The sequence below is a fragment of the Pantherophis guttatus genome, chromosome 7, assembly GCF_059756535.1.
Source record: "Pantherophis guttatus breed Tessera chromosome 7, ASM5975653v1, whole genome shotgun sequence".
Classification (NCBI taxonomy): Eukaryota; Metazoa; Chordata; class Lepidosauria; order Squamata; family Colubridae; genus Pantherophis; species Pantherophis guttatus.
The window spans coordinates 32,543,732-32,565,560 of record NC_142069.1 but is presented as its reverse complement, the minus strand read 5'-3'; the positions used below and the strand labels follow the sequence as shown (position 1 = coordinate 32,565,560).

Below are 21,829 nucleotides of genomic sequence, written 5' to 3'. Positions count from 1 at the left end.
AATCTTTGAGAAAAAAATATTTATAGATTTTTATAGTAATAGAGAACCTTTCAATATAAATCAGATTGAGCAACAAATAGGTGACAAATTACCATCTGATATCAACTTAAATTTCTTTTGGGCGATAGAAATATTAGAGATTCAACAACATGATCTGATACCCATTTTGAGAATTTAATACTTTATCATTTAAAACAACCAAAAACAATTTTAAAAATTTATTGGTTGTGATTGCAATCAGAAATAGAAGATCCGTTATGTATTTTAAAGGAAGCTTGGAATACTGATTTTAGTAATCCTGTACAGGAGACAATTGGCAGAAGTTCTGGAAAGAGCTTTGGCTTCAATTTAAGAATGCAATGGAAGATAATTGGATTGTTGTACAATGCCCAGAGTCATTTTCCATGAGATAGGTGACATGTGAATTTGATTGATTGGCTGATAAATAAATGAAACAAAACATACCATTGTTGGTACTTTACTCCTGTTAGGCTGGCTCATACTGAATATATCAAAATTATTCCAAATTTTGGAGAAGGTGTTAAGTCATTTTTTTCATTTGTTGTGATCATGCAATAAAGATATGAAATGGATGCCTTCAGCTATAATACTTTCATATAACCATGGCACTAATTCAGAGTTGAAAGCAGGTATTTCATTACTTGCTTCCTTCTCCATAAATAGTGCTATGATGCAATTAGAGGCATCTAAAGATATAAAAGGATGATGAGAAGCTGGTATTATTAATGAAATGAAATTAACCCATTCTTTTCTGAGATGCTGAGGCTTTTGCTTTAAAATAAATATTGCCAGCTCTTCTTAGGTTAGTTTCCATTCCTCTTCCAGGAAGGTTATGAAGTACTTAATGCAGGGACCTACTTATTACTGTGAAAGCCACAAGGTGGTCTATTTCTCAGATGGATCAAAAAACAGAACCCAACTTTATTAAGCAGGAATGTTTATTTTGATGCCATGTATGTTAAAGAAACCCAACTATTTTGCTGTAGCTACAGATTTGTGGGGCTTTGTTGACAGGCAGCTTTTATATCATTATAAAAGTATGACATTAATAAAATTGAATTAAAATATGGTCAAGTGTCTGTTTTGTAATTCACATTTGTAACTTGATATAAAATTAAAAGTCAAGACATAGTTAGAAATCAATAAACAATATGACTTCACACTGGTTCATTAAAATTTAAACTAAAAATTCTATCTTTGGAACTGAATGGTTTGCAATATGTTAAAGCATATATGATTTACTATCCTCAGCTTAGAAATGATAGATACTTCCAGATAAAAATCATAAGATTCATAAAAATCACTGGTAAAATCCATTAACAGGAACATGTACAAACTTAGAAGTAGCAGTAGAGAAAATGCTTCATTTAAACCTAGGAAAGCTACTACTAATACTGGGCTAGATGGTTCAGTGATCTGACTTCATTACAAAGTAATCTGAATTCATTGCTAAGTAAAACTGCAACATTCCAGAAGTTGTTCAGTGCCAACTCATTACTTTTAAACAGCACAGCCAAAAGCATACAGTGATAGGAGCTGCAGTGAATCCGCGTGCAAATACTGCTCACCCTAAATGGACTGCATGCATTTTGCTGCTAATCAAATAGCTGTTTCCAGTAGTATACTTCATCTCTGCATCACAAATTCTAGGAACAGCTACCCTGTTCCCTTTACCCAATAACCTTAGATTCTCATCTCAAAAGACCATTGTGAAATGAAAAAATTTCAGAACGGAAGACTCTTGGAAAGTCACTTTAATGATTTATTGCCAGTGTTACAAAGATCAACATGGGATTAAAGAGGCAAGAACAACACAAAAAGTTGTTAGAACACAGACACATTATAGATAACAAGGTTATTTCAGAAAGAATTAAAAGCATTCTCAGAAAGAAGTCACAGTTTTGTGGCACTCCCACTGGTATTGCACCATCAAGGAGGGAGATAGGCTATAAGCTGCTGGTGGTACGTGTGTGCAGGAAGTTCCTCCAACTGTCACAGGAAGGATGTCTCATACAGCAAAAGGAAAGTGGCCTTCAGATCCTCACTTCATTGGACTTAAGAGCAGCTGCTGCATCGCAAGGAAAAGTCCAGAAAAATTCTCCCTCTATATCTACATACAGATGAATGATAATTCCTTTCAAAATCACTGTACTTCATTTTCTCCTGCATGGAAACTGTATGGAGTTTTCTTTCAAAATAGACCATTGGGAATGTTTTATTTGGGTTTTTAATGGAAGGAGGCAGAATATTCATATCATTAGTCACTGGTATAATGAGGACATTTCAGGAACAAGGGAACAATAATGTCCCACAGAATGACCTTAACCAACTTTTTGTAGCTTTGCTTGAAAAGAACTCATTTCTTATCACAAACATAGTTGTAATAAATCCACAAAGAGACTTCTTGGAATATGTTAATTAACAGCATATTGGGAACAGAGGGGGAATGTTAGGGTACCATTTTATTTTAGGTTCCCCATATGAAGAAACAAATTCAGGAAAAACTAGGCTAAAACTTTTCTTAAATTTGCACTCCATTTCTACCCATATCGTGTTTATGGGAGAATATTTTTAAAACTTGGCTGTAGTGTAACATCCATCCAAGAAAGAATTGTATGAAAGCCTTCTCTACCTTGGCACCCTCCAAGTGTATTGAAATGGCAGTTCCCAGAATTTCCACACAATATGGCTTTCCAGGAGTTGTAGCCCTAGCAAATCAGAAGGGAACTAAGTTGGAAAAGGTTGTGTTATACCAATGTTCTTCAAACTTGGCAACTTTAACATATGGACTTCAGGTCCCAGAATTCCCCAGACTGGCTATAAAAATTTGGGATATGAATTACACATGTTAGAGTTGCCAAGTTTGAAAAATGCTGCATTAGACTGGCATCCTTACAGCTAGTTCTGATATCATTTGGAAGTCCCCAAATCCTTATAGCTATGAGGGCTTTCTCTTTAATCTTTTGGGCTGAAATATAAATAGAGCGGAACTCAACACCCTGTGGCTACCTTGCATGAAATTTGCCATAAATCTAGGTTGGCAGTATACCGTAGAACTAAACTATCTGTGTGGGGTGTCCTCCTTGAAAACTAAATATGAACATTAGGCTGTTTTCAAATGTTTATTTCTTCAGAGCAACAGCCTATCCTGAACCCTCCCCGTCTCACCTCACACCTAAGTGCAAGTTTGTAAAAGATCAAAGGGGCTGAAATCCCACAAATAGGAACAGTAAAAGTATGTTGGACAGACATTCACATTCACACACACACACACACACACACACACACACACACACACACACACACACATATTAAGGACACTGGAAATACATCCCAAATACAGAAAGCATATCTTTTATAGACACCAGTTTTATTCCAGCATACTGCAGTACCGTTATGCTATAGGCTCTACTTTCAGACTTCCTCATCTCATTCAAGAGAGCCTTACTAAATCCTCATCTCTCACATTCTTACTTCATTTACTTAAACACACCCACTAATTCCTAGAAGTATAGTACTTGCTTCCATGCATTAATTAAAAAACTTACTATCCATGTACATCTTTTCTTTCCAAGATTATGCAACTTCAGTGTGGCACTGCCCATATGCTTTCAACTTGGCAGACCATACAGTTTAGACTGTCTGACAATTCCATGCAAGTTCTGAGAATGTACATGGTATCATGGGAAACTCTTCTTAATGCATCTAAATCAATATTGTGCTTTTAAACAAGACCCTGTATATCCTGGGGAATTAAGATGTTGGGGAAAAGACTGGATAGAATTGGAACAACTGAAGGACAATACTACTAGATACCATTTATATAATACTACTCATTAATCTTACCTCTGCTGAACATTTCTTCATCTTTTCTACACATAATCCTCATTCTCCAGTCACATAGAGGATAATTGTTAAAATCTTGAAGTTTGTACAACAGGAGGGAGAATGGGAGAATTAGCCTAAACATCCATTCTGAGGAAATGTGTTGTGAAAAGTATTCAGAAGTGCAATTACATGCAGATAATACTGAAACCTACATCTGTGAAAGCGTAATAAACAAAGGTGCTATTTTTCAAGCAGATCTTCAGGGCCAGAAACTATCATTCATAATATAAGAGGATGAAACAGATGCTTCCTGGTGATTTTATTTCAGATTTTCCTAGCATAATACAGACCAAATGAGTTGGAACTGCACCTCCCAGTAACATCTGGAGACGCTATGTTAAGAAGACCATTCTAGCCCCTTTTAATGTTAATAATAATATAATCTTCTAACAAAGAAAGCTTCATCTGCAGGGGATTTTATTATTATGTATTACTTTCAGTAGATATAAATGCAATCATGGGCAATACTTAACACTTTATATGAAAAGTACAATGTCAGCAAAATAACACATTTCAGTAGAGGCTGAATTCTAGAATACCCTTGGACACATACTTTTAATTGCAATTAATTCCTGTATTATATTTTGCTACCCTTTTAAAAAAACAGATGCAACTTAGTTTACAATTAAGAGAAAATAGGAAAAGTTATTTTTTAGGTATAATCTGAATGTATATCACAACAGTCTGGAAGCAAGATACTGCTACAGTTCAGGCTACCTGGGACAAACCACTGTGGTGCGCATGGAAAAAATTAAAGTCAATTTGAGATTAATACATTTAAAAAAGTTCCTTCTTCAGCTACTTCCAGCAAAGAATTATTTGCAAAATTTACTGACTCCTTTGCATGGCAACAAGCAGAAGATCCTGATTTTGGTGATATCATCTTTTATAAGACCAAAAAAATCCCTCCACCCATTTTAGATATATCTGAACAAAACTTCACAGTGAGTTATTAATTTGTCTTTAGAAATGCTCCTTCCTTAGTGTTATATTCTATTGGATTACTGCATAATTATTTCAGACCCTGTGCATGAAGTGTTTTTGAAAGAAGACTTGAAGCTATAGCAATAATTATATACACAAGTGGTAACCAAGCCATTGATCTCAAACTCAGCCAAAGATAAATAGAAATTTAGAGAAGTGTGATCCCTATGCAGGAGCAAGCCTATAGGCTCTTTCTTTGCATATGATTATACATGTAAGAAATACACACAACACCCCAAACAACAAAAAACAAACTTCAAGCAGGTGATTTAGAAAACTCTGAAAGAATGACAGCTTCACCATATTTGGACCATACAGAACTGTGCCCTGAAAAATACTATTTCACTGAATGCCTGTTCTGGCCGAGAAGGGTGCATAATAACAATGCAACAGCCTCTGCGGAAGATGGAAGGGGAATTTTTGTTAAAGGGATAGGATAATAGACAATTTCATTGCTAATTTGTTTAGAATAGAACCAGATAAACATCATTGTGGCCAACATATACTACTTTGATAGTAGATTTCTTTCATCCTATTGGGTATAGTCAGGAATTCATGATTTAAGTGTAAATCTACCCAGCAACACTTTTCCACTCCTTGCTTGCCCTTCTATAACAAAAAAGCACATTTACAAACTAAGATTAGATCTTAGAAAAGACAAGATAAAGTTGCAAACATGTCACACAGCAAACAAAAATTGCCAGCCTGGCTCTTTCATTGCTCCAGTAGTTCCACCACCCACCATATCATTCAACTCCACTTCCTGCAGGCTCAAGAAGTAGTTTATGAGCCAATTATTTGGCCTGACCATGTTTCATGCTTTGTATGTGGTGCTAAATGAGTGAGCACCACCTCCACAGCCTGGAACTTCTGATTCTTTGGTGGGATGGGACAGATTTTATATGTGACCACATCTCCTTCTACTGGGACATATTCCCCCTCAATGCTGAAAAAGAAAAAAAAGGAACATTTCAGAGCTCTGAATAAAAATATGGTGGAAACAAATGATGTAAAATTTGTCAGACAAGGCATAACAATTTTTTAAATAACTGCATTCCCTTTAGGAAGCTTCAATGCATCAGTATCTAAATAAGCAATTGCTATAAAACTAACATATAGAACTATCAAAGAAAACTGTATAAATTAAACACCATAACAGGATGTGAATTACATTCCTCCAAACATTATGCATTTTGTAGCACTCTAATTTAGGAAGAGTTCTGCCATCGTAGCAGAATTAAAATGTTAGGGTTTGGAATATTAGCCCAAATTTATTTTTAATAACATTTTCTACTGCATTTACTATGAAGCACCTTTTAGCCAGCCAAAGATGACAACAGAAAATGGTTAATTCAACTTTCTCCAGCTACAAAATTTACAGCAAGATTTCTTCCTGTTTGGAGGAAATCCCTATTTTTAATCATGTACACTAATTTCTGAATATACTAACTGACCTGAGTGTAATTAAATTTCTTTGTTAAATAATTCACTGTATCCAAAAAAAAATCTCTTGATGGTATCATAGACTCTCAAAAATGAAAGAACAATGTATAACAGTTAGCAAACACAGGACAATACTTTATAATTTGACCTTTAGTCTCTTGAACTGCCTCTGAATTTATCTCCTTTCAGTAGAGTGGGAGATTTCTTCAGATGCCACAAGACTCATTTGTATTATTGTTTACAGGCATACCAAATAAAATGGTCTATAAGCCAAAATGGTTTCCACACTGGTGGCTAGAAAATTAGAATATAGGAGATATTTCCATTTATTTTTCAAGCACAAAGTTGCAGCCTTCTGATTCCAAATACTCAGTGGGGCTGTAAGAGATGATGTCTGGGCATTTTAGGAAATGGCACAAGGGCTTCTTCCTTATCTCCACTAAGACAAATTTGAAGAACCAAAGTTCTGGAACATAATGTGCTTCACTGTCATGAATGGGCCAATTGATAGGTGGGGGGGTCCCCATCTTGCTGACGTATCACAAGAAACCTCTGCTCCTTTCTAAGAGAAAACATTGATAATTCAGCCTCTTAGTTGTTCCCTTTATGTACTTGGCTCATATAGAAAATCAGACTGTCTATACTACATATACAATACTACAATAAGAATGTCTATATGCTTTTTTCTAAAGCGTACTTTAACCTTGATCTGGTTTACATAAGTTTTGGTCCAAATATTGTTTGTCTATCCCACAAGGTGCCACTCATTCACCTGCTGTGAAAGTGCCTTCAGAACCAATCATACTTTTCCTCAAGTTGATTGATAGGGAATATTGATGGGACCATTTGTGATGGGACCATGATCCTTGCACTGACTTTTTTTTTTTAATTTGAGGAATCTATCCCATTGGACAGGTATTGTATCACCTGAACAGCTCTCCAACTGGCATTCTTTACCAATGCAATAATTGAGCTACCTTACAAATTCTCAAAACAAGCGGGACAAATTGACTGCTCTGCACACCCCAAATATGTATACATGTATTTGTAAACCTTTATCCTGCCACAAGTGACACAACAGAAAGTTTCTGGAGAACAGTATTTCCTTATAGAAATTGAAATGGAAGGTCTGCAACAGAGGTGTATATGAGTGATTATTGTATCGGAGTAGGTAGAGAAGCAGAAAAAATAGAAAGTTCATCTTGTTTTCTGTTAGTATCCATATGTGAAAAAATGTAGTGCATAACAATAGAATAATGTCAATAGTGGAAGTTGGGATGGAGAGAGAAAATAGGGATCCTCATTTACAAACACATAAGCCACTAAAGACATCAATGTTCCATTCCCCATAGAACTCACTCAGAAACATGTACAAATATGTCTTCTGTGCCATTCTCTGGAGTGATGAAACCATGGCCCTGGGAGCGTGAAAACTGCTTACATACACCTTTGTAGATGGGACCAGCAGAAGCACGAGCCGTCCTAGGGAAAAAAAGAGGGAAAAAAAAGAAAAATGAAAATCAAACTGAGCTATTCTGGTATTCAGAATAAGAGTTGGAAGGGACCTTGGAGATCTTCTAGTCCAACCACCTGCTCAAGTAGGAAAGCCTATACCATTTCAGACAAATAGTTGTTCAATCTCTTCTTAAAAACCTCCATTCTTGCTTATGAACTATTACCTTCATTAACCATATGCTTCTTCGTGAGAAGGATGCTTAAAGTGAGTAAAATATAAACAATTATGCTATAATAGGCAACACTGAAAAACATCTTTGATATACCTCTCATAAGACCAGCCAACATATTACCCTAGATTGTTTATTTATCTACTTCCAATATTGTGTATACAAAGATAGATTCCATGGCGCCCTCCAGGTTTTGTGCAATTTAAGATATTACTACCTTTCACTGTTGGCCATGTTAGCTATGGCTCATAGCAGATATACCTAGAATTCAACATCTGGAGATTCACATGTGTACATGTTTCTAATCTCAGGCTGTTTATACTATTTCAACAATACAATCTATAAATTAGATTCTCCAGGAATCTATTATCATTCAATCATTTTCTATTTTTCATGAGCTAATGGATATCATTTTGCCAAAGGGCCACTGGCAATCAGGCCCTTCTATCCCTTTCCAGGTGACCAGCCCGACATGGCCCAGGCACACCAATACACGTGGAGGGAGTTATTGACTATTAAAAATAATGGCCGTTAAGATAAAAATCAAGTTAAACGACACAATAATATAAAACATGTGATGGACAACATTGCTCAACTAAAAATGCCCCAAAGATGTCCTTTCAGGCCAAATGACCCCTCACCAATCCTGCTGTTTCAAAAACATGTCCTCTGTGGACCCAGATAGAGGCCTAAGGAGCCTCCCTCTTGTGGCAGCCAGGATCCAGGCTCTAGGCCCAGAGACAGTTGTCTTCTCTTCCTTGGGGTGGCAATCTCTCTCTCTTCGTGAAGGAGTCAGCCTCTTTTCCTTGTAGCAGTTTTGTTCTTTTCGCTCCCTCTCAATTCTTTTTTCCTCAGCTCTTCCATTTTGTCCTTCTCCCCTGCTGGGGACTATATTTCCCAGCCATCCCTTCCAGGGCTCCTTCTTGTCCCAATTCCAGGGGAGAGGCCCCAACCAGTCAGCCAACATGGAAATGCTGCCAATAGAGCAGGCTACATCAGGATTATCCATTGCCAGCTACTACTTTGAATTCTTTTAATGTTTGTATCTTCAATATTAGTATTTAGCCAACCTGACTTCTGCTAGCTTCTTTTTCAATTGTCTTTGATTTTTCCAAGCATTAAGATTTATCCAATGATTGATGCTTTCACATTATGTGTTCAAAATGTAAGCTTCAGATTCATTATTAATAACAGTGGTGAAACCGGCTGGATCTATCCGGCTCACGCGAACTGATAGCGCTGGTGGCGGGAGGCTCTGCCCACCCTCTGGGACGTCATTATGTTCCATTTTTGACCCTCTGTGCATGCACAGAAGAGGCGTGCGTGAGCGTAGCGAGTGCATGCACGCTCACATTCCTGAACCGGTAGCAATGGTAAGTGCATTTCACCGCTGATTAATATTGCAAGTAAGTAATTCAATTTTTACTTCTACTATTGAATAATGTGTTCTTGCAGACCAAAGTATTCTCAAACATTTTTTTTCAAGCAACACAATTTAAAGGCATGCAATTTTCTTCATTTCTGTTTTGTTTTTGTTTTTAATTATATAAAATAAACAGCTTTTTGGTGAGAACCAAATTATTTTGAATACGGCAAGCCATAACATAGATGAGGGACTTTATAATTTAAATTGGACACTAGAAGGGATTAAAGTCCAGGCAAAAAAGAAAAAAAAAAACCTTGGCTTTTGGATTGGGATTTAAAAAATGACACTAAAATACCATAACTGAAATATTAAAAAACATCTTCAAAGAATGGGGGCAGAAATTAGTAGCCACAATATCAGTGTCTGCTTTTATGGATAGACTAATGAAGGACTGACAGAAGTGAAGCAAATTTTGCTTGATGCAAAAATAATGGAATCAGAAAGACTGAATTTAACAAAAGTGTGGATTATAAAACAGACCAAGCATTCAACCTGGAAATAACAATTTACAGGAAAAAATGTGGATTACAACACAGAGTACAGACAAGAGTTGAGAACATTTTACTGGATTCATGAAAGAAGCTTGCTAATGTTTTGAAAAATAAAGGGGAAATATAAAATACAACTAAAACATTGACCTGGATAAAGATTAGCCCTGCAATCATCTACATTAGGAGGATGTTATATCAATAAAGCACTGCACAATATCATAGAACTATTCAACTTCTAATTCCTCTGCACCTGTGGTATTGGATCACCACAATATTGTCTTTTATATGAATTAATAATGGCTATCCCACTTTTATGATTTCTCATCCACATTAAATCTAATACTCCTCTGATATAAAGTGACTTATTCCAGTACATTTCAGTTTGTTGATTCCCACAATGTCAATATTCATTACTGACAACATCAAGTTTACCTGGATTTATGGTTCTGATGTTCCACAGACTAATGATGCATGTAACAATAGTATCAAATGTGCATTGTATCTCTGGGCATCTCAGTGACTGGACATTCTTTCAACCTTAATCTACAGCAGCAGCAGCACCACCACCACCAATACTACTACTATTGCCCTTTATTCTTCCCCAATAGTTTACTGTATATGATACCTTCTAACCTGATGCATTCAGTTTCCAGTATATTATTTTGATTGGGAATATCCATTTGGTTTTCTTGGAAGAACATTGGAATTGGTTGCCATTTCCTTCTCTAATGGAATGGAATAGTCTGATTTCTCATGTATAACCTGCTCCCATATCTGCACTTCCAGGATTAAATACATTGAAATGGCAATTGTATAACACAAAATCATGGATTAAACAGGGCTATGACCTGATCCAAAAAGGCTCTTATGATAATTTTAATGAAATATGGGTATGATTTGGTATTCTCATTATGTGAGGAACTGAATAATCAAAGTTATCCAAAAAAAGCAGCATTGCAAACATTGCAATGTTCAACTCTTTCTCTAGGATCATAATGTGTAGAGAATCAGGGAGAAATAGACCAGAAATACATGCACCTGGGAACAAGGATACAATTATGACTGCAATTCCTCACTTCTTCCAGCCTCAACTAATAGGCTTCATGTCATCAAATTCTAAAATAAAAATCTGGTCAATAATTCTGGTCAATTTTGGATACTTACGCGGAATAAGTCCTTGTTCTTTTTGTGGGAAGAGGGCTGGGTAAGTCCCGAAGAAGGTGACTACCCCTCTCACAAATCCGGCTTCCCTCTCTGTTGAATGGGAAAATAGGCCACACAGGTGACTTTGGAGAGTGGAGAGGCGGTACTGTAGATTGAGATGTCTGGTCAGATGACATGGTGGAAAGATCTGTCTCCTGGAATGAGAGAATCAGTGTCAGTGGGAAATTAAATGAGCAGCAGTACTCAGCTTTGAAGTTTGACTTGCAGTGCAACACAGAAGCAAAGGAATACATTGCCTAAGGATTTTTTTTTACTTCATGGTAATTTTGATAAGAAGCTCTAACAACATTAATGTAATTCCTGAGATAATCCAGTGTATATACACACCTACACTATAGTGATTCACTGTAATTCATCATTACTGTATTAATACCACATAGGAAGAATCTCTCTAAAACAGTAAGGAATTAGCCAGGCAGTGAGAACACTACAATGTGTGTTTGCAAAAATGTTTCCCATTTAAAGTTGGCAAGGAAGGAATTCCAGACCCAAAACACCTGAAAAACAACAGGCTGGGAAAGACTGTTCCAAAATGCATCTAAACTTCCCTTCTCTGTCTTTCTGCCTCTCTCTCTGTCATCAGGGAATAACAATACTGAAATAATAAATAATAGGCACCTTGGGTGCAATTCTAAAACATCTACAGTACCATTTGAACATAATTGACAAAACCACCATTAATCAGCTGCAAAAAACAACTTTACTTGGAAATACTTACATCCTGCAACAATACCTTTAATGCCATCAAACGACATTTGCCTGGCCTAGGTCTTGGGAAAGACTCAGTTGATGGACAAAAATGCCAAATCCATTCTAAACACCTGGTTGACTGTACAGACAGCCATAATTTATTAAACTTATATGCAGCTTGACTCTCAATTACTTAGCACACCGCCACTCTAACCTGGTGTCTCTTATATCCTAAACACTCTCCTTCCCAATTATGCATATCTTTGCATTCTTAGATACAGCCACAATTATTAAAAGAAATGAGTTTTTAATTATTTTTACTTTCATATTTAGCAACCATCTTCATCCTCACCATTCACAGTTTAGTTTGTCTGTTTGGAAACTAGACAAGTGCATCATGCAAAGCCATGATATGGTTTGTTTTGTTTTGGCTGCTTGTTGTATGAACTCAGCCATATTTTTATATGATTTAGTGTAATGTGTGAAAGTAGCAAGTGGTGACCTATTCAACAGTCTTCATTAAACAAATCACAAAGTACCCTAAAAGATAAACTCAGACATAGAGGAATAAATGTTTTGTATGATTCTCCAAAAATTGAGGGAACAACTTTTAGGGAACAGTAATTCAGTCATCTTCTAGCTTTTTGGCAATAGCAAACATCTGGTTTTGCTACTACTAAAAGATTTATACATCACAGGGCAAACAATGTATGTCAATGTCAAATTCTCAGTGAGTTATTTCTTATGAAATGCAAGGGACAGGAATGTTGCTTATTCTTTGATCCAGGGCAGACTAAATATATCAGCCTAAGGCAGTCTAGTATTGCGCATTTCTTGGAAGTCCTTAGGCTTGTACACTGCAGAGTCTACCTTCCCACATGAAACATTCATAGCATACATCTGGGGCAGAAGCAAGCCTTGGAAAATACTGGCTCAATTCCAAAACAAACTTAACCATTTCTATGGAAATACAGCATCAACTCCCAAATTTTGGATTATTTGAACACTGCTTACAGTCTTAAATCTTAAAATAGATTTTATCTCACAAGTAAATAAACAATTGTTTATTGTCCTATTAAGACTGTATTTTCCTTGGTGAAGTTCAGTGGTTAAACCAAGGCTTCCCAGATAAGTAAGGACACAAGTTCTGCCATTTTAACTTGTTCTTCTTTTGCCAGACAAAGGAGAGAGTGTCATGACAGACAGCTAGGCTCATGCTCCTCTTTTGTGAAGCTATGCCATTCTACTTTTCAGAAATTCTTTAATCATAAAGGTTGAAGTGCAAAACTGAGAGAATCTCGTACAAACCAGAGTGTAAAGTAAGCCTCTCCAAGGCTACCATGGGAAACAAATCAATTTAACCTTTAGCAGAGTAGGGAAAAAGAGCCACAGATTTACTATAACACTAAGCCATAAACTATACTATGCAAATAATAACTAATTAATGGATTCACACAATACACTAAGGCAGTGTTTCTCAACCTTAAAGACTTTATATGTAGACTTCAGCTCCCAGAATTCCACACATCTTAAATTTGACAACGTTGGGAAACATTGGACTAAAGTAAAAATGAAGAGTTCATTACAGCAGAAAAGAACCAGGTCTTTAGGCAGCAGGCCAAGAGACTTTTCTGCTGAAGTGCTGTTCTTTGGACAAGAAAGATGGCTGCATCTTCCCTCCTTTTTGCTTTACAATGCTCTGTACTCTGTACCTTGCTCTCTTCAAGGGAAAAAAACCAGCAATTACTCCCATTATCTCTCTCTCTCTAAGATATAGAGATATCGACCTCTCTTCACCCATTGCATTAAATATAATGCATAATATACCAACTAAGTTTTTGGTTTGAAACGTTTCGCTGCTAAATGTACTTGCATTCCCTCAGCGCATAAAAACCGGTAATAGATGCAAAGAATCAAACTGCAAAGGCAGGACATGCTAATTAATTCATTTCATGCTTGAATTTATTACCCAAAACTAGGTCCAGTATGAAATAACTAAAGGGAGCAAGGGACGAAAACATATTAAAATCAGATATTAAGAACAGTAATGTTTATTTATCTTCCAGGTATGCTTAATGAGGTGAGGAGTTATATTCTAATACTCCTGAGGATGCCACATTAGAGAAATCTGCCCTAGACTGATACACTAAATTGCTGATTGGGAACAGATTTTACATGCAATTCAAGCAGTCACAATGTAAAAATGACCATGTAGCATAAAGATATCCTCATTAGCGTATCTTCCCATCCTTTTATGAAGAGATACAGTATTATCACACACTTCTTCGTTCAAATACCCTAGAATATTATGGCACGTTTTCCCATATTCCTATTATGTTCTTTAGGAGGCTGCAGATTTTATAGCTAGAAATAGCTCTTATAGCTTACTTTCAAAAGGCATCTAACCACCATTAATTGGGGCAGAAAATTAGGTGAATAATTTTTCCAGGGGAAGAAGAAATTCCCCAACAATTTTTGAATATCAGAACTGCCCACTTAACTGGTGTCTTCTCATTAAAAAAAACTCATGGGCGAGTTCTGTTGTGGTATTTTCAGTTAGAATGTTATCAAATATGGAAACTCAGACTGCAGATCAGTGGACAGATAATCTTATCTTCTCTTTCACTCTACATTAAGACATACTCCTTGACTATCTTGCAGCTAACTCAGGGCAAGAACTCAACTATCTGCCCGAAAGCATTTTTCCAAAATTCTTTCTTCTTCAAAATAATTTCTAAAGTTAACTCCTTTTCATGTAATGAATTAGAATTAGGAAAAAAAATTGCAGATTACTCTGATAAGGATATTCTGTTGTTTTTCCCGTGGAAGTCTGCTAGGTATTATATCATACTAGACAAGAGTCAAAAGAAGATGAAAATAATGGCTTATCTAGTGCTCTTTGGCACCATTTATATCAGCGTGTGATCTACCAGTGTAAGTTTTTCCTTGAAAGAATAAGACTTTAGACAAAACAATTTCTCGCTCTGCTCTGTGGGCAATCATTTATTTACAGATGTTTTTAGAAGCTCTTCACTAAGTTAGAGGAAAGTTAGAGTGGTTAGAGCTAACCATGATTCAAGTATATAATAACATCTAGTTTCTGTACTATTGATTTGTTAAGTATTAAAGAAATACATTTATATACACTGCTCAAAAAAATAAAGGGAACACAAGCAGAAGACATCCGAGATCTGAATGAATGAAATAGCCTTATTAAATACTTTGTTCATTACATACAGTAGTTTTGTGTTCCCTTTAGTTGTTTGAGCAGTGTATAAACTACTGTATATAAAGAACAAAGTATTTAATAAGGCTGTTTCATTCATTTAGATCTCGGATATCTTCTGCTTGTGTTCCCTTTACTTTTTTGAGCAATACACTACTCCATATGCCACATGTATTGAGATTTACAATAAGAATGTTGTAAAACAACATTTAAAATAATTTTAAAACATATTCATTAAAGGTGGGTGGGAGAGTACTTTTCCAACATTCATATCTGGAAGAACTGGGCAAAGAACAAAGTTTTCAACAGGAACTTAAAATGAAGTATATTAATTATAATTATTATCTGGTTTACCCAAAATGTTAAACCCAAATACATTATATGATCCAGATCAATGTTAGAAGCATAATTTTATCTCCTCTTTCAGGAAGCAGTCCTGGGTCTGCTTATTAGCCATTTTAAAAGAATGGAAAGATACTGCTTTGTGCTAGGGACTACATAAGTATATGAACATTACTCCAGTTAGAACACTGGTTTCCCATTGCCATCTGAATTTATATTTTAGGCCAAAAATGTGACAACTGCAATAAGATAGGGATGCCAATAGTCAGATATTGTCTCTGAACAGATATCCATTCTATTTGTCGGATAAGACTTTAATTATATATAATTAATCCATCAGGAAGTTGGTTGATTGCAGAACAGCACTTATTACCCATCCTTCAACAGTTTATAGATTTAGAAAGGATCAAAACTATTTTGTTGCACTCTGAAAATCAAGCTAGATGATTGAGATGATACTACAATAGAAAATTCTGAAAAATATCTAATGGAACATAGGAATGCAAGAACTTTCCCTTATATAGTGTTTATTATTGATTCTTATTCATTCTGGGCCCAAGATTTGTTTACAAATTCTTAAGCTTTTTTTAGTAAAATAAATTTTAATATCTCTTTTCTGTATACAAGTTGAGAACTATCTCTGACTTGATGTTGTAACTGCTAGCCACATTATCCCTTGAAAATTTAAAATGAGGGCATTATCGTGATTGCCTGCAAGAAGCAGCTATCTACCAGTCACAGCCTTCTATCTCTGAATAAACCTGTTCTGGTTTTAGTTACTAGGATAAATAATATCAATTTTTCATAAATGTGTCGACCCTTAAAAAAATGATACTGCATGATGCTAAAATTAATTCTCAATATTAAATATTTCATTTGACATTCCCAAACCTATGGCTAATATTTTTTTCTGGCTGCCTTCAAAATTACACCATAGCATTTTACTTATTTAGTTGTACAGATTTCCAAAGTGTCACTAGATATAGTCGGTTAGAATTAGTTGCCAGAGCAATACAAAGAATATTTGCTAATGTAACATTACGTTTTGATATTGCTAAATGGGTGTATGGGTGAATGCAATATAAATATTTATGTCTTTTGCTTCATTTTGAGTATTTTCAAGCTTTTGTCAATTTCTTGTATTCATTTACTGCTAGACATCCAAATCCCAGCTGCAAAAGATGTGGAAGGTCATCCTGCTATGCAGATCATATCAAGACATATATTCAAACATTTGTCGCAGATGAGAACCCAGAATACTTAGCTGCAAGGCAGTGGAGCTTTGGAGGACAGAATTTCCAAGGAGTTATAATTAAACCTGCTCTTTTTGGTGATTTAGGCTTTCAGTTTTGGGCTGCAAAAACCTGAACTAGTAGATGGCAGCAAAATGACACAGAAAACTTGTTCCTGTCATCTAGGGTCACCTGGATTTTTGTAGCCCAGATTTGTATCTTTACTGCTTTACTGTAAGATGCCTTGAGTTTTGTTGGAGTAAAAATCATTAGAGACCCAAAGTCCATTATGACAAAACCAATGCCTCTTCAGACTCAGATTTAACTACAGATAGTCCTCGACTTACAACCATTCAGTTAGCGACCATTCAAAGTTGCAATGGCATTAAAAAAAGTGACTTACAACCAGTCCTGGTGCTTACAAAGGTTGTAGCATCCTCAAAGTCACATGATTGAAATTTGGGGGCTTGGCAACTGGCAAGTAGTTACAATGGTTGCAACATCCCAGGGTCATGTGATCACCATCTGCAACCTTCCCTTCAGGCTTCCAACAAGCAAAGTCAATGGGCAAAGCCAGATTCACTTAAAATTGCATGATTTGTTTAACAACTGCAGTGAGTCATGTAATCTGGCAAAAAGAAAAGGACATAAAACAGAAATTCTGGTTCTATCGTAATTGTGGTTGTAAGTTGAGGACTACCTATACCTATGCAAGAGTGTTTGGAGTTTGTTTGTTTGTTTGTTTCTTACATATCATAGTTCATGGTGTTCTGTGGTCTTAGAAGAAGATGCAGAAAGTAATACCACAGCATGAGAAAGCACCAACAAAGAAATAGGTCTCTAATTCATTACTCATCATACATTCAAACAAAGATCATCTAGTAAATACTATAACCCTCTTAAGGTTTTCAATTAACAAAGTTATGAAAGTCTTAATGAATATTTGCAATTTAATTTGCCTGTTGAAGGCAAGACAGAATTATCCAATTCTACACATTATTTGTGCATCAGGATCTAAATGTTGTAATTTAGTTTTTTCATTATCCAAGAACCAGAAAGAAGGAGCATGTTGGATATACATATCATCAGAAGCAGGTGGCTTTTTTTTTGCTTTTTACTTATTTTTTAATAGGGTCTATTTATTTAATACAGAACACCTATTCTTTGTTGGAAGATGTCTGAGTGTCTTATGCAACTCATGCTTTAACAACCTTGTCCATGTATATACAATATGCACATACAATGGTGTGCAAAGTGCTTTAAGTTGAATTGTTTTGAATTTGAAACATATTGTTCTGAAAATAAACTACTCCACTTCAAGTGTTAAACAGCCCTTTTAAGTACTTCTAAAGTGTTGTAAGCTCATAACCTCTGAAGTTTGAAATATTTCTCAAATTCTAAAATCAAACGATTTCATGGGTGTTTCATATTCAAAACAGAGTTGGGAAGACTCAACTCTGCACATCTCTGTGACAATATTTGTGCTCTATAATGAAAAAAGTTTATGATTGTCATCAGATTATTGTCCACTGGTTCATAGTAACATGTTGGTTGCTAGCACCCAAATTCTGATCATGTGACAATGGGGATGCTGCAATGGTTATAAGTGTGAGGACCAGTAAGACAGTTTTTTCAATGTCCTTGTAAGTCACTAAACAAATGGTTGAGAATTGAGGACCACCTGTACTTAGATTGTTCAGGCTTATTTTGAGCTGTATATAAGTACCAAGGAAATATGGATTTTATGTCAGACAGAATGAGAACCTTGAATTCACAATTCACAGAACACAATCAGTAAATGGAGTTTAGACCAGAATTCAATTTGCTGTGCCAGCTTTATTCACGTTCCAATTTAAAACCAAAGTTAGATTATGGCCCATCAACTTTTCATTCTAATTTCCTGGTGTCAAACTATATAAGGATGAATTGCTTAGATAGGCAATACTAATTTAATAAGGTTTTTCTCTATTTTTCTTATAATAAATCTTGTAAAATTATATTAGTTATTGAGCAAGGATTATAATGTATAAGCAGTTTCAATAATGAGAAAATGACACCATTTGAGCTGGTAAAATGAATCCCTCAATAGCATTTTTGTGCATGTGCACACACAGCCATAACCAATACCAAAAACCAATTAATTTTTAAATGCTATCACTCTTCCATGTATCTTAAATATTGTCATACCAAGGGGAAATTGCCAGAAAAATTCTGTTTAAATAAATACATTGGTTCTTCCAATGCAGAAAGCATGTAGATACTATACTAAATGGAAGCTTTCACCTCCGAGAGACAAAAGTAATCACACTTAATTGGATTTCCAAGAGGTAATTGGTTCCCACTGTCTGACCCTTTTATTAGATCCTTGTTTTTTAAACAAATTATTATATATACATAGTTCAAAAAAGAGAAACATTGGTAGTTTTATGAAGATTTTTTTTTAATTCACGCAATGCTAGCAAGCAAACTTATCCTCTCTTACTAAATGGCTCCATCAATTAAAAATGCACACTTAAAGATAGTGCCTTCCCCCACTTTATCTTAAAGTGCCAGGAATGAATTAGAAAACAGATTTTTGGCCCCAACTATATCTAGCCATATAATGTTGCCTTGATAAAAACAAAAGACCCCTCTTCTAACAGATCAACATTTTAAACTATAGCCAGAGTGAGTACAACAAACTGATTAAAAGACAGATAAATCCAATCCAAGATAATATTCCATGTATTATCAGCTAAAATTACCTTTGGTCCCCAGAAGTACCATATGAGACATAATCAATGTTAAATCTTAAAACTGGCACATCTTATTTTTACTGCAACAGTTACCCTTTTGGCAGTTATTATAAATGCAGATATACACATTAGTGTGTGTGTGCGTGTATAATTTATTAATGCCACAAAACAGCCTCTCCAAATGTAGTCCCTCAGATGTTAGTTTTCTCCTCTTAATCTCCAAGCCTGTTCTAAAATCTTGCTATAAAACATGGTTATAAATCTTAAAGAAATAATAGCTATAAATGTGTGATTAAATGTCACACTTTTATTTTGCTGTGGGTCACAGATTATAGTCCCTCTCTTATACTTCCTTCTTTAAATGTTCAAAACTATATATATGCCACTGAACAGTTAAAAGATTAAACTATTCATTCCTTTCCTAAGATGGTAGAGGGTCAATGCAAGGGAAAACACAATCACTTTCACTTCCATGTTATAAATTTGTAGCAGGACTCAGCACTCCTTCAAAAAAGGGAACTTCTATACAAAAGGCATCTCTGAAAGTAAACAATTTTTAAAACCCACCCACCAATAACTGGGTTTCCTCCAAGGGCTACCACTCCCCTACACAGAACAATCAGTCGCACCCTTATGGAGGAGCCATAGTTAAACAGGCACATTTGCAACCACTATTTAATCTAAGGCGAGATGAATGCCATCTTTATGATCTGAATACAGAAACCTCCTCAGTGCTAGGAAACCAGGCATTAGGAGGAGGCAAGCGAGGGGAGAAGCGATGAAGACCAAAAGGGGTGCGGGGAACTGAATTATTTCACAAATCCTACAGGCCGCCTTTATGGTTTTTCTAAGGCAAACACACAAACCTCCAATTAGGGTTTTCGCATCACTTCCTCCGCCCTCCACCGCCCTCAAATCCTGGCCCCTTGCCGCTTGGCTCCCCTGTCAAATTGTATATACCCTGCGAAGGGGCTATATAGCGGATTAACACCTATTGGGGAAAACCCCTCCTGGCGCTTTTATTCTGGGGCCAGAGCTCCTTTTCCTTCGGAATAAGAGGCAAGAAAGGCGTCCCAGCTGATCCTAGCTTCAAAGAAACAGACAGACGAACGGCAGGCTGTTCAAAGGCATAATATACGTGCACAAGCGCGCACCCAAACGAATCTGGTGGGGGGGGGGGAGGGAATCCAACGCGACCCTTCGCGCACATCCAAAATCTCACTCGGCTGTTATCCGTCAGGCGGAATTGTTAGTCCCAGCGCAATAAATGATAAATAAAGACGAATCCCACGCCTTCCGCTCCAGCGCCTCTTCTCTCTCAACGTGGCGCCTTTCCCCCCCCCCCTTGTTCAGCTCCCGTTTTCCTCCTAAAGCTGCCTAGCTGGGAATTTGCAAAGCATCCTTGCCTCCCTCCCAAGAGAAACTATCGGTCGCCTTCGCCCGGGCGGTGGTTCCCTCACACGGCGCTTTACCTCAGGGCTTCGCCTTTGCGCTTCCTCGCCCGCTTTGATTATGCTCTTCCTCGTCTCTCCCAAACTACCAGCAGCCCTTTCTGATGAATTTAAAGGACCGGGGTGTGGGAGGGAGAAACCTCCCCTCCTGACGTCAGAATAGTGGAAGGTGGGCGGGGTTTGGATGGCGATTTGTGTACCAGATTTTAAAGAGACCTGGCTTGGCCGGGTGGGGGAGAAGGGGAAAGAAAGGCTGCGTCCTATGAGTTGCTTTCATTCGCCTAGACAACAAAGCCTTTTCTGCGAGAATTTACCAAATGCAACTGCTCAATCTCTAGAGGGTCTGTAGGAACAAACCTGGGCCGGAAGGGAAGCAAATTTTGTAAAAAGGAGCCTCCTGTGCAGCTTTTTCTGGGCCTCGAAGCTTTGGCCTGTTACCTTAGTGTAGTAGTAGAAGATGCTATTTTCCCATCCTTTCTTCTGCAATGAGAGTCATCTACCAGTCTGGTTGAATGAGTAGCCTGGCTAAGGTGGAGGGTGGGGGAGAAGGGAGAAGGGAGAAGTGGGGAGGGAAATGGCCTTTGCCTTAAGCAACAAAGTATCTTGAGATGAGTTGGACTAGTTGAATCTCAGGCAAGTTAGTGAATACATCCAGTACATACTGTACCAGCAACCCATGCCTCGGGAATATTTCTCACTGGGTAGGAAAGCGGAGGTAGATCTCACACATTTGCTAATAGCTGAATAAAAGAGAAGATGGCTTTATTAGGAATTGCATACTATATAAAGGTAAGAACCACCCAGGTGCTGACATTGCCTTTCCTACACAACCTTCAAAAGCAACAGATCCTGCACTCTTTTGTGGCTGGCCAATTCCAGCCATGTCTGCTTATTTCCATAGTAAGATTTCTTGCCAGCTACTATTATGCATGTTCAGTGTCCGCTAAGCAAAATAATAAGGTCCACAAAGCTATCGAGGTTCGGTTTGCCG

The 21,829-nt window shown here is 36.7% G+C and overlaps 1 protein-coding gene across 1 annotated transcript; it reads right to left on the bottom strand.

The window, feature by feature from the left end:
* Nucleotides 1–1,760: 1,760 nt before the first annotated feature.
* On the bottom strand, nt 1,761–20,988 carry CSDC2 (cold shock domain containing C2). Its single transcript, XM_034403186.2, has 4 exons — nt 20,860–20,988; nt 11,103–11,296; nt 7,696–7,818; nt 1,761–5,839 (listed from the first exon to the last, which is right to left on the bottom strand). The coding sequence occupies exons 2-4, from the start codon at nt 11,276–11,278 to the stop codon at nt 5,677–5,679; spliced, it is 462 nt and encodes a 153-aa protein (XP_034259077.1). The 5' UTR covers nt 11,279–11,296; nt 20,860–20,988; the 3' UTR covers nt 1,761–5,676.
* Nucleotides 20,989–21,829: the final 841 nt, after the last annotated feature.